This window comes from Neofelis nebulosa, chromosome 16, assembly GCF_028018385.1.
Source record: "Neofelis nebulosa isolate mNeoNeb1 chromosome 16, mNeoNeb1.pri, whole genome shotgun sequence".
NCBI lineage: Eukaryota > Metazoa > Chordata > Mammalia > Carnivora > Felidae > Neofelis > Neofelis nebulosa.
Window position 1 is genome coordinate 65,794,108 of NC_080797.1, and position 12,581 is coordinate 65,806,688.

Below are 12,581 nucleotides of genomic sequence, written 5' to 3' on the forward strand. Positions count from 1 at the left end.
AAAATTACCAGTTTTATCAGTGCCTTCCTAGTCCTTTAATGTTTGCTCATTTAAAGAGTTTCCTTATTTCCATTTGAATTTCTTTGCAAGAGAATAAGGAACATAATATATTGCTTACTAATTGTTTGTGTCTGCCTCTTTAGGGCTCACTTTCTCCTTAACATTTTCCTCTAAAACACGGGGTGACTAAGACTTGAAGGGAAAAAAAAATCAAGACATGTTTACAGTTAAAACTTTTTATTGTTTTATAACCAAATAAAAATATCAGAATACATTTATGGGGCAGGTCTCAGATATTGGCTGCCATCTTTCCTCCTTTAATTCTGTGCACTGGCCTGAGGGGAAACAAAGAGCTGGGAGAAAGGTGTGCCTTTTGGAGACGGTGCTCTTGGGTCCACTGGAGAGTATGCTCTGAGAAAAGTTGTGTCATCTGGGTGGAGGGGAGTGGGTAGCAACCAGGTGGAGTCCTTTTCCGGACATGCAAGATGCCATTCCAAGTGGGGTGATTTAGGGACTCTGCAGGGCACTGTCGTCCATAGCTGGGGTGCTTAGACACCTGGAGGAAGTCATGTTCCCCCTTTACAACTGGTCCCCCAGTAGGGCAGCAAGCCACGGAGAAAGAGCTGATGGGATGGTGGCAAAAAGGCAGCCATGACTGGTCAGTCCTGGTGACCCCTGCATCAGGAGTAGAGAGCGCTTCGCTCTTTCATGGCAGGTCCTCTTGATGGCACGTTGGTAGCACCCAGTTTTCAAATCCCGTTAGCCAGCATCATGGCACTCCCAAGGCATGGAATTAATCATTAGGAAACTACTAGGTAGATAGCTTTAGGCCACAGCCTGAATGTGAGCATAGGCGACGGTTCAGGTGATCCTGTAATGTCAGCACGGACAGGAGCTCTGTAGAGGCTGGCGTGCTCATCTACCTGGTGAGGCAACTGGTGTCCTGAGAGAAAGGGACTCTCCCAAACAGAGCTCGAGTTCCCACTTCACTTGCCATTTCAAAGCCAGTTTCTGTAAGATTTATGAACCTCCCATTCATGCACCAAGATTATGCAAAGAAAGAGGGGGTAGTGGGGAGCTGTGCAAAAGCAAGGAAACTGGCAGTGTGCAACACTATCCAGAAGCTGTAATGGGGTCACTGGCTTTTCTGAGCACAGACCCATGACATGTAGGGGAGGCCACCTGGAAAGCTTGGCTGGACTTGAAACCATTAGGTTAGGTCCTCTGTGGCAGTGAAGTTTAATGGGGCAGCCCTTAAGATTAAAGAGAGTTGATGGAAAGAAAGCCTCATAAAACCGGCTTCAGTCACACTATCTCCATCCAGCTCCTCAATTACTCCTCATGTCAAAGCATTTATTTTACACATGTGGTTCCCTTACCTGGAATGCTTCCCCCATCAACTAGACTGCTTTCAGATTTCGGCTTATATGTCACGTCCTGGGGGAAACCTCTGGCTACTCCACTGAAAATTCAGTCTGTGATTCTATGTGTGACCACTGATTAAGGCTCACCTCCTAGACTGTAAGCACTAGGGCAGGGACAGTTTCTGTGTTTCTCACAACTGTTACCAGATTTAGTCCATCACCTGACAACAGGTACTCAATAAATATTTACCAACTGAATGAAAACTGTAGGGAGACATTTTCATTCCAGTGTAAAACGAATAGTACAATTTCCCCCAGGTTATATGGCTGCCGCAAAGCAATTCCAAAAACAGGCTAAAAGAAACCAGACCAACTCCTAAGCAGTCATGACCCCTGCCCTTTCTGCTTCCTCCCAAATGTAAAAGTATATCAAATCCTAGGGTTTGCTTTAGTGAGGAAGTGAAACACCATAGTAGATCACCCAGATTTTTCACTTTCTATTCAGAGAGCAGGTGGGTTGTTGACAGGTTACCAGTCCAGAGTGAAGGAGCCACTTGCTCCAGAAGGAGCAAGCTTCCCGTTTCGGGGACCATGCCCTGCTCCAGTGGCAAAGCCTTTTGCAAGCCCCTCTGTCCCTCTCCAAAGGCCCCGGTCAGTGGAAGGATGCTTCCCGCCTCCTCTGTGTGCAGAGGAGAACCAAACCCTTGTGGCCTGAGGGAGGCCCAGAAAGAGCACTTCCAAAGAGGACACTCCTTAGCATCCGGGGAGCTGTGCAAACCAACCATGGAGCTTGCTGAGCCACAGGCAGCCCCACAGGCCTTTGCTACCGAGCAGACCAGACAACAGTTAGTGATGAGCTATAGATCTCTCTCCTTGGGTTTACATGAGGACTCCTCAGACGGTGGGAGAGGGAGAAGGGAGCTAGCCCGGTACTTCACTGTATTCCATCGTGTCCCTTCCTGACAGAGGAGACTTGATGGGACGTTGCAGCCATCAGGAAAAGTTCATTTGCTGAGCGAGGGCACAAGCAACCAAGCAGATTCTCAGCAAAACAGTAGAGCCTCTTGGCATCAGTAACGTCGCCTTGGGGAACAGGGGTGGGAGGCAGGCTTTTCACTGTCTATTCTTTTGTACCTTTTGTTTGGTTTTTGAATCATATAAGTGTTATCTAGTCAAAATATTTTACTTTAAATGCATTGAGCATAATGTCACCTTCCCGGGGGTGGGGGTGGGGTGGAATCCTCTTGCTCTCAAAGTAGAATGTGTGTAAGTCTGACCTGAAATCCACAGCGGCTGCCAAAGCTGGCCTTCTCCTCCCTCAGAACCAGGCGCTGCGTATCTCCTTAACCAGTGCTCTCACACGTGAACGTTCGTACAAATCACCCGAAGTCTTGTTGAAACACAGGTTCTGATTTCGGAGGACGACGGAGGGGGCAGAGACTGCCGTTCCAACAAGCTCCCAGGTGATGCTGATGCTGCTGGTCCACAGGCCACACCTCTGAGTGAGTAGTGAGGCTCTGCAGACACTAAATGGGGGAAGCAGCATAGTTCAGCAGTGTGGGGCTGGGAAGGAGGAGGGTAGGGAGAGAGGCTGGGGTGAGGGGCGAGGGCCTCCCTGTTAACAACTGCTTCCACCTGCCAAGTGAGCTCCACCTATTCTTATCTCCTTAGCCCTTCAGACCCCGCCTATGAGGAGAAAGCGAGGGAAGCCGGGTAGGGACACTCAGCCCCACAGAACCGCAAGGGAGAAACGACCCAGGCAGCTGGTCTCCCGTTTGGGGGAGACACTATGCCCAGAGCTTCCTGAGGCTAGGCAGGAGGACTGGAGCAGAAGCCTCCCTGCCTCCCCTTCCCCACCTTACCTGGAAACCCTCAGAGGCTGCCTCTCCCCTCAAGGGCTAGCTGCGTCTTTCCAGGCCCAGTCCTTCCCTGGTTGCTTCCTTGGCCACCTATTATTTTATCCCTGAGGGCAAGGCCAAATGTCCCCTTGGATGCCGGCCAAAGTCTTTCTCTGAGGAGCCATCATTCTCAACAGGGATTTGTGAAAGTCTCAGCTAGAGGCTGGAGGAAGGCCAGAGTGGCTGAGCCGGGCTGTGACGTCTGTTGGCTCTGGAAGGAATTACACGTGTGCTCCCCGCACCCGGGGGCCAGGTCAGCATCTCATTTAAGCATCTCTTGGATAGAGCACAGCCCACAGCACATAGCATTCACTGTGTGAATGAATGAATGAACGGAGTTCTCGGAAAAATGACAACATTCGAGTACCACTCAAGCCCCTGGCCTTCCCCACTTCCCTCTCCAAGTCCTCCTCTTCTAGATCCGAGCCACACTGGCCACTAGGAGGCTTCCCTCCCCTGACACACAACGAAAAGCTTGTAGTAAGATCCCAAGGTGCAGAAGAGATTGCTGTGACCGGAAGCACCTCTCCCACGCAAACACAAAGAGTTTTCAGAGCTGCAGGCGGTTCTGCCGCAACATCTTCACCAAATCTGCTCTCAGCGAACACCTCTGGCTATGCTTCCGCTGTCTGCAGGTTCTGTAGCTGCTCCACATTCACCTTTCCATTCCCCGGGTGGCCAGACCTGTGTGGGGGGGAGTAGGGGGCACACAGAGGACAACTGGGGACCCTGTGAAGAGGGCAGGCCTCCCTAAGGGCAGACTCCACCGCGGCAGCCTCTCGCTGGTGGCACTGCAGACAGAGAGTTTGCAGAGACGGGCAAACCGGCGGAGTCCCTGGCCACAGCCCAGGTCCGTGTAGGTACTCGGGCCGGGGCCTCCGGAGCCATACCAGCAATGAGCAGCTGTCCTGTGGTGGCACCCTGAGGGCACCCGGGCCTCCCAGAGCAACAGGCAAGGCTGGTCCCACAGCCAACACCAGCGGGGTGGTCATTCTTCCCTCTCACAGGCTGAGGAGCTCAGGGAGCACATTGGGAACTGCTGCTGGGACCCCAGCCTCCCTGCCTCCATGCCCCAGCCCCGTCTCTGTCTTCCTCACTTCTCTCCCTCCTTTGCCTGCCTCTCCTTCCCAGTCCATTTCTCACTCCTGCCCTGCACAGGCCCAGCTCCCCACTGGAAGCTGCCAGTCCCTGAGTCAACAAAGAATGAAAGCTGGGAACTAGAGGAAAGTCCCCCGGTCCGGGCCAGTAAATGGATATGGTTTACAAAAGGAGAGTTAGCAGCCCAGCCTGACTGAGCAAGAGGATCCCCTGTGTGCAGCCCCCAGTTGGGGAAATAAAGGGCGTTTACAGGCCCAAAACGGGCCACGTACCTGCTCAAGGACACACAGGCAGAAGGAGAGGCCTAAGGCCAGCCTCCTGACCCAGCCCAGGGCCGCCTCCTGCACCAGGCTGAGGTCGCATCTGCAGATACGGCCAGGCTCCCCAGGGAAGGGCAGCCTGCAGGCCCATCTGTCAACATACCACCACCCTCCTAAGGCGAGGGCAGCTCCAGAATTTCTGGAAGGCATCTGATGAGGAGTAGGGGAATGGGGGGCTTGATAAGGCAGAAAAGCATCATGGAGAAGAACTGGATTCTAGAGACACACTGACTAGGTTCAAATCCCAGCTCTGCCATTTATTAGCTGTGTGACTTGAGCAAGCCACAACCTTTCTTGCCTCGGTTCCCTCATTAGAACAGGGACTGTGAGTGTCCACCTCATTAAGTTGCTGAAATGGGTTCATACAAAGAGCTCAGAGAGGAGAGGTGCCAGGCAGAGGAAGCCTGAGGAAATGACATCGTACTCTTGTCTTAATTCTGGGATAGCACGGCAAGCAGACGGCTTTGTGGTAACTTAGGGGTGTTGAGGAAATAATGGGGATCACAAAGGAGCTAAAGCACCCCTGTCCCCCACAAAGTCCAGCTTGGGTGGGTGCTCCTGCATCCCGGATGTCCTGCCTTGTGTCCAGGTCACCCTGGAGCAGGGAGGAGAGGAGAGGGCCAGGCCGTCTCTGCAAGGCTTGTTCTCGGGTCCTCAGCCCAGCAGCCCCTCACCTGGCAGGCAGCCATTCTCCTTCTGGCTGCCGCCTCCGTGCTGTGCCTCCGGCTGCTCGGCCAACCCAGGCCCCGCCGCCGCCTCCTCTGCCTCTGGGGTCCCGTCATATTGCGAGGACTCAGCCAGGACCCGTAGGACACTGGGCAGGACAGGACCCAGTTAACCCTGGCCTGCAGAGCCCAGCCCACCTTCCCCAGACTGGTGGGATGGGGGCGTGGGGCAGGCCCTGTAGAGCCCCTCGCCCTGCGGGGGGCACCCCTCTTCCTCCAGCAGCTCAGCCAGGAGGCATGGGCAATGAGGGCTCCGTCTGCGACCAGGGTCAGGGCTGAGGGCTCAGCCTGCATCAGGGCTGGGTTCAGTCCAGGCAAGTGATGCGGGCTGACCCTCCACCTGCTGTCCCAGGCCGCGGTGGGGTGGAGGGAGTGCCCAGGTGCCCATCTGGAGCCCACCATCTGCAATTGCCCATTCTGATCCCAGCTCCTCCAGAATGGCTGGGTCAGAACCCCTTTCCCCTTCCAGTCTGCCCACAGACATCAGGATTTCCCACTCATACTATGTTCTGCTGCTATGAATACACGCATACACACCACCATGCTCAGGGCCCGAGAGAGCCTGGAAATGGCCCCCACAGGAAAAAACAAGAAATCTATCATTATCTTCCGTTACCACTCCAGCTTCCCTCAACCCCAGCCAACCAGGACTACCAAGTCCAAGAATCCTAAAACATAAGTGCTAGCATGCTCACGGAGAGAGAAACTGAGGCCCAAGGAGGCCTCGGACTTGTCTGAAGTCACATGGCAGATAGCAGCAGAGTCAGGCCTGGAAACCACGTCCCCTGCCCATGGCCTCTGGAGGCCTTTTCTTCTGCCAGCTGCTCTGAGGCTGTATCCAGCTCTGTAAAGCATGTTCTCAGAACATTCCACCTTCCGCGGCCCTTCCAGGGGAGCTCCCAATGGCCCTGCCGCCACACACCAAGCATTACCATCCAACCAGGGTAAAGTTTCTAGGCCAGAGAAGGGAGCTCTGATTAAGGGGGCCCCCACAAAGGTCCCCCCAGGCTGCAGGGGAAGAAGCATAACTGACCTCACTTCCTCGTACTTCTTGTCTCGGTAAAAGTGGCTCTTCTTGATTAAGTAGATAAGTACCAAGTCACAGAAGAAAGCCCCCTGCAGCAAAAGAGTTAGGGTTCCTGACTCAGAATCCTAGGTTTCCAGAAAGCACCCTGCCATTTGACACACAGTACCTTCCGTCGGACCCTTATAACAACCCCTAAAGAGCACCATTATCCCCAATCAATAGATAGGAAACTGGGCTCAGAAAGAGGCACCTTTGTCCAAGGCCACAAAGTTTGTCCGTGGTACAGCCAAAGTTAGCCCGGAGTTAGCAGATGGACTCCATCTGCTCTATCAGGCCAGGCACCCCTGCGTTGCCCTGACCCCATCCAATCATGTCTTCAACAAATGTCTACTGAGCACAGGCGTTGCAGAGGGAGCAAAGGAAATTCCAGAGGACCCGCGTTGCAAAAGCAAGAGACACTTCTGGAGATGGGGATGGGGACATGGGGACCAGCCTGAAAATTTTCTTATAATGCCTTTGAGGCCTTGGTCTTAATCCCTCAGGGGGAGGCCTTGAATAGGGGCAGACACAGAACTGTGGCATTCTAGAAATTTCTAACGTTCTTTCTGGTAGTCAGTGTGAGAGACAGGTTGGAGAGGATCTGAAGGACAAGAATGACAGGGGTGGTCAGGGATGGGGCGAACGACAGGATGAGGTTGAGGACGGAGCTAACTCAGGGGAACCCACCCACACCTGTTCACAGGGGCTTCGGACCAGAGTGCATGGTGCACACGCCCATCTCCTCCACCAGAGGGCCACTCCAGCCGCAGCACGGAGGGGTGGGGGTGTTTCCTACCAGAAAGAGGAGGGGATGAAGCAGGGGGGTGGGCCAAGGGAGACCTGGGCCTCTGACTCAGGGCACTGCACAACTCTTCCCCCGCCCCTGCCCAGATGCCCCAAATGTTATTTATCAACTCCTCCTTCCACAGAGAACACTCCACCCAACCCAGCCTCCGCCACCACCTTTCCCATTACTTTGATTTCACAGGTATGTACCCCATGCCCTCGTGTTCTGATTTACCCACATCATAAGAAAGTAATGACTGACAGTGGCCCCTCTCTAAGAAAGTTACATAAGCAAACACAGGATTCCCTAACAATGGTTGTTTGCAGTGAAGAGGAATCCTTTGGGGCTCACTGTCACCCACCACCTCTCAGGAGAACAGCCTTGCTGAATCCTGTGACTTGTTGATACTGTTACACGGTTTTCCTGGCCTCAATAAAAAGTCCATCCTAGGTCCTGCCAGAGGCCTCCAGTGGGGCCAAGAGGACGAGGCTGCCGGAAACCCTGGCAAGGAGCTTGCCAGGATGGGCAGGGGCCACCCACGGACAGCTCCCATGTCTTTAAAAAAAACTTCCAGAAGAAAAAAGGGGCATGACAAGAGATTCGGGGGAAAGCGTTGCCCACCCTCCAGCAACTACTTCCCCTCCTGTGCGTCCCTCTGGGCCTAGCTGGACAGATCTGAGGAAGGACCACAGCCTGACTCCCTCGATGCTCATCTTTTTAGCCCCCGGATTTCCAACCGGGGGTGATTTTGTTCCCCGGGGGACATGTGGCAATTTCTGGAGACATTTCTGGCTTTCACAAGGGGGAGAGAAAGCACTGTGGGCATCTAGCGGGGAGGTAGTGCGATGCTGTTAATCATCTCACAGCACACAGGGTGGCCCCACACAGAAGAGCATTAGCAGTAGGGCCACAGCTGAGCAGCCCTGCATATAGCTGGATCCTGCTTCTTTTTAGCAGCAGTGGAGATGAAGCTTAGACGTTCAGGGTTGACCCAGGATCCCAGAGAACCCCAGCCCCACCCCCTGCTCCAGAGCTCCAGGCAGATACCTCTCTGGCTCTGGAAAGAGAAAGTCAGTCAGTCAGTCACTGCCACCTGGGGGCTGTTGGCAGGTTTCAAGTCCCAGAAAGCCCTCTTTACCCGCATCCCACTGACCTCGCCCGTTATTATTCTTTCTGAAGCATAAGGACAGCACCTCTGGAGCAGTGTCCCCCTCCCCGGCCAGTGCTCAGAGGGTGAAGGTGAGGGGAAGAAGGTACTCACAGCACCCATGAGCGCCACCCCAGAGCCAATGTTGATGATTGTGGGGATGATGTTGAACTTCCCTGCCTGTAGCACAGAGAAACACAGCAGGGTGAACAAGGGAGGGCGGACAGCGAGATTCCTAGGTACTCCCAACATGCCCCACTCCAGACCTGCCCAGCCTCAGGATGGGAGATACACCCACACACCTTGCCATTCACCATCACATCAAAGCGGATCCCATAGGCCTTCATGAGGGTGCGGAACTCCACTCCAGCTCCATCTCGGTAATATTTGGCAAACCTAGGGGAGACATGGCCCAGGGGAGACCTTCTGTGCTTGGCAACACATACCAGGCCGCTTTGGAGATTTATGAGCACCCCCGGGGAGGTTGGAGACCCTCTTGCTAACGTTATGGTAAAGACTCATCCAGATCTTTGAAATCCTTACAGACATCCCCCAAGAGGCAAGGGCTTTCCCGCGACACACTGGGCCAACCCAGGGCCACTAAAGCACTGATGGAAGTGACCGAGCTAAGAAGCTAAGCCTCAGCTTCCTGGCGAACCCACAGGGTGACAGGAACTTCTCTCCTCTCCCAGTGATGCTCCCAGCTGGCACCCCTCACCTCTCCTCAGCTCCTTCTCCCTACACCTCCCACTCTGACAACCTCCCCCCCAGTAAGGGGTGTCATAGTGCTGGCACCCAGAAAAGGACAAAATGTGGCCAGGGTCACAAGACAGCAAGTCTAGCCCCAGTTACCTGAAGTTGTACCCAGAGGAGATTGAGTTTTCTGAAAATTTGTTGTCCAGACGGCTAAAAGAATAGCGAGGGTTGCATTCAGAAGAAGCTTTATCAAGATCACAATCCCATTCAATCTGAATTCCTATCACACCACCCTTGATGAAGAAGAGACAAGAATTAGTGCACAGAACTTTGTGGAGATGGGCAGAAGTCACAGACCGGCTCTTCACCGAGAGCTGGACAAGACGGGGAAAGTGCTCAGGCCACGGGTCAGCCCTGCCGGAGCATCCTCCCAGGAGGAAGGCAGAAGCTCCAGGTCCCTTTGGAGAGGCTGAGAAAAGCACTTTGTGACAGCCCCCACCCCCCAAGTCCCCTGTTTCATGCTTCCAAGGAGAAGGGAACTACTGGAGCCAGCACCTTACATGAGAGCCGGACGCACCAGTGGGGCTCCTTCGGGCTCAGTTTCAACTGATGCCCCCAAGGACTGCGAACCAAACAGCAGGTGCTCGCTGTGCGTTTCACTAAGTGCCTGGGTTCTGACAGGCTGTGCGTCAGAGCTAATCCTGAAGACAGTGAGTCCCTGGGGCAGGGGACTCTGCAGTACTACCCGACCCCAGGGGTCCCCCTCCTCACCACCCTCTTCCTGGGCCCAGGCCCAGAGCTCTTGGGCCCGCGAGCCCCCAGGCAGGGCTCCTGAGTGCACGCTACCCACCTGCAGGGCTATCTCCTGGAAGTTGCTCCCTGTCCAGCTGACCACAGACCCCAGTCGGAAGATGGGGCAGTAGGGGTTCTCGGGGCCAAAGTGACAGGACTTCAGGAAAGCCTTGTCTTTGGTGTCCAGCACATTGGTCCTGGATGGAGGCCACGAACAGACAGTGAAATGAAGCCGAGACTGGCTGTTCCCGGGCCAGACACAGCCAGACTGACGCAGGAGTCCCAGGGCCTTTACCTGGCCCAGGCTGAGTCCCCAACTTCAGCCCCTACTCAAGTCCTACTCCCCCTCAGCACCCTCCTCCATTCAAGGACAGAACGCCCCTCCCACAGCAGAGGGGAGGCGTGCCCCAGCATCACCCAGTGGTTCATTCACATGCAGATGTCGCACACGCCCATGCACACGGGCCCACGCACAGTGAACAAGGAGGCAGGCCCTAGATCCCCAGGAACCAAGTACCACATACTTGGAGAAGTTGAATTTGGGGAAACGGATGAAGTTCTTTATGTAAATGGTGAAGTCTTCAGCCTTGCCCAGGAGTGGCTTCCTGCAAATCAAGCCAGGACAGTCTGTCCAGGAGGCCCTGGCCCTGCTCCCTCTGTACATCCCCCCAGGCCTGTGGCACGGCTGAAGCCTGCCTGCTCCCTGGGTCCCCTGGAGCCTTTGCCGAGGACCACCAATTTGTTCATGTTGGGGTGATCCTCGGGCCTTTGTGGGGCGTCCTCAGAAAGAGGATCTCAGAGTACACATGTCTCCACCATCAGGCTGAGACCCGCTCACTGCCCGGGTAGCTCTTCAGGGTCCCCAGGCCATAGCCACTCACTCTGGCCTGGACTTTGTCTCCACTGGGCACCAGGCGAAGATCTCGCAGGTGCCCCTTTGCATGTTCCCCACCCGAAGGCAGCGGCCAGTCCGCACTCCTGCGAGATTGGGACAGGAACAATGCTATAAGCCTCCTGGCTCCAATCTCCCCGCTTTGCTCCCAAACCCCCCATTCCAGGCCTCACCATTTCCAGCCACAACGGGCTCCCCAGGAGGGCAGTCACTGTCTCTGTAACACAAGGCATCCGGAATGCTTTCACTCTGCCGGAAGAGAAGGGGCACCTTGCTGGGCGTTCCCCTGCAGGGGCTCCAGTTCAGAACCAAGGTCCCGCCCCAGGTGTTGGGACAGGGGTTCCTCCCCTGAGTGGGGCCACACACACCCTGGGAAACCTGCTTCTCTCCCCCCAAGCGATGCAGGTCTGTGCTCCAGTGTACATATCCTCCGGGCATTGGAAGGGGGCAGAAACCCCTACTTCAGGAGAAGGGTAGACCCCAACCACTGATGGAGGCTCACCCCCCCACCCCCAGCTTTCTGCACCAAATCAAACCTCAGCACAGGTTTTCTGCTGCTGGTTGGGGGTCACGATCAAGTTGGTGATGACAAAGAAGACGTTCTCTCCCTGAGAAGCCAGAGAGGGGTTGAGGGACATCCTCTTACCCTCTCGGGGACCCTCCTTCCCAGGATTCCTGGCAGGGGTTGTTGAGGACAATGGGGCCACAAAATCAGTGGATCCCACCCATTTGCCCACTGACTCTGAAGTCCTTGAGTAGATGTCCTTCAATAGGTCCCTTTCAGGCCCACAACCCCAAACTGGCCCCATCCACGGATCCCTATTCTGACCTCAGCCCCTGGGATCTAAGCCCAGATCTGGGAGAAGAGGTACTGACAGGGTGGCCAAGGCCCTGGCCCGGGCCAGTTGTGAATAGGCCAGGGAGCCATTCCCAAGGGCAGCAGCTAATGTATGGGAGCAGTTCTCTGTGCCAGGCCACCTGACTCACACTGATCTGGAACTCCTTGGGGCCCCATTTGGTCTCTACAGGCTCAGGGTTTGTTGGGAAGGGAGCGGTCCCATAGGTGCAGTCAAGGAGGACAAGGGGTTGGTGTTGGGGGAAGGATCTGTGCAGGGTCTCCATCTGCAAACCCTGGCAGCTGTCCCGGGCCAAGGGAGAAAATCGATGAAGTCCCTGGGTACCTCAGCAGCTTCCATGTGACCCACCCCGAGCCAAGCCCTACTAGCGGAGGTCCCAGTGCTGGGTGGGGCTCAGACCTGGGGTGGGATGACGTAGTCCACAACATCCCAAAGTCGCTCTCCGAGCTCAGAGGTGTTGGTGAAGGTCACGCCCTTGACTTTCGTTATGATACTGCTCTGCAGGGAGGTGTCGGTGTCTTGGTAACCCTTCTTCACCAGGAACACCCACCTGTGGGAAGAGGGCCCGGCAGGTGGGCATCAGCGTCACTGCTGCCCTCTGGGAATTTTCCCCAGGGTATTCACCTTTCCCCAGCTCCTGGGCAGGGGCCACGACGGCACTGCTGCCTGAGACCCGGTCCTGCAAGCAGCAGAGGCGACAAGCAACCCCGAGAGCAGGAAGATGGCTGCCCTCAGGGGCTAAGGCCTTGAAGCTGGCCCAGGCTGTGCCAGCCCGCTCACCCCTGCGCTGGTGATGTGACCTCGGGAGGGCCGATGAACTCTGGGGGTCAGCACAGGGACAACAGTGCCTCCCTCCAGGGGTATGAGGACAGTTAAAGGAAATGGGGCACAACCTGAAACTAATCATGAGGACACCTCAGACAAATCTAACCTGGGGCA

The 12,581-nt window shown here is 55.2% G+C and overlaps 1 protein-coding gene across 13 annotated transcripts in view; it reads right to left on the reverse strand.

The window, feature by feature from the left end:
* Positions 1 to 220: 220 nt before the first annotated feature.
* Positions 221 to 12,581, reverse strand: part of P2RX5 (purinergic receptor P2X 5) — a 28,881-nt gene continuing 16,520 nt past the window's right edge. For 2 of the 13 annotated variants that reach the window (XM_058703823.1, XM_058703832.1), the window contains 12 exons: positions 12,042 to 12,192; positions 11,322 to 11,393; positions 10,959 to 11,034; positions 10,775 to 10,871; positions 10,418 to 10,498; positions 9,952 to 10,090; positions 9,258 to 9,394; positions 8,708 to 8,801; positions 8,520 to 8,585; positions 7,165 to 7,263; positions 6,439 to 6,521; positions 221 to 2,890 (listed from right to left, as the gene is read on the reverse strand). In XM_058703823.1, coding sequence (XP_058559806.1) covers positions 2,683 to 2,890; positions 6,439 to 6,521; positions 7,165 to 7,263; positions 8,520 to 8,585; positions 8,708 to 8,801; positions 9,258 to 9,394; positions 9,952 to 10,090; positions 10,418 to 10,498; positions 10,775 to 10,871; positions 10,959 to 11,034; positions 11,322 to 11,393; positions 12,042 to 12,192 — 1,303 coding nt within the window. In that variant the 3' untranslated portion in view covers positions 221 to 2,682. Of the gene's footprint in view, positions 2,891 to 3,511; positions 3,947 to 5,354; positions 5,495 to 6,438; positions 6,522 to 7,164; positions 7,264 to 8,519; positions 8,586 to 8,707; positions 8,802 to 9,257; positions 9,395 to 9,951; positions 10,091 to 10,417; positions 10,499 to 10,774; positions 10,872 to 10,958; positions 11,035 to 11,321; positions 11,394 to 12,041; positions 12,193 to 12,581 lie in introns of those variants that run through there. The other 11 variants (XM_058703826.1, XM_058703833.1, XM_058703827.1 and 8 more) reach the window with 9 other exon arrangements.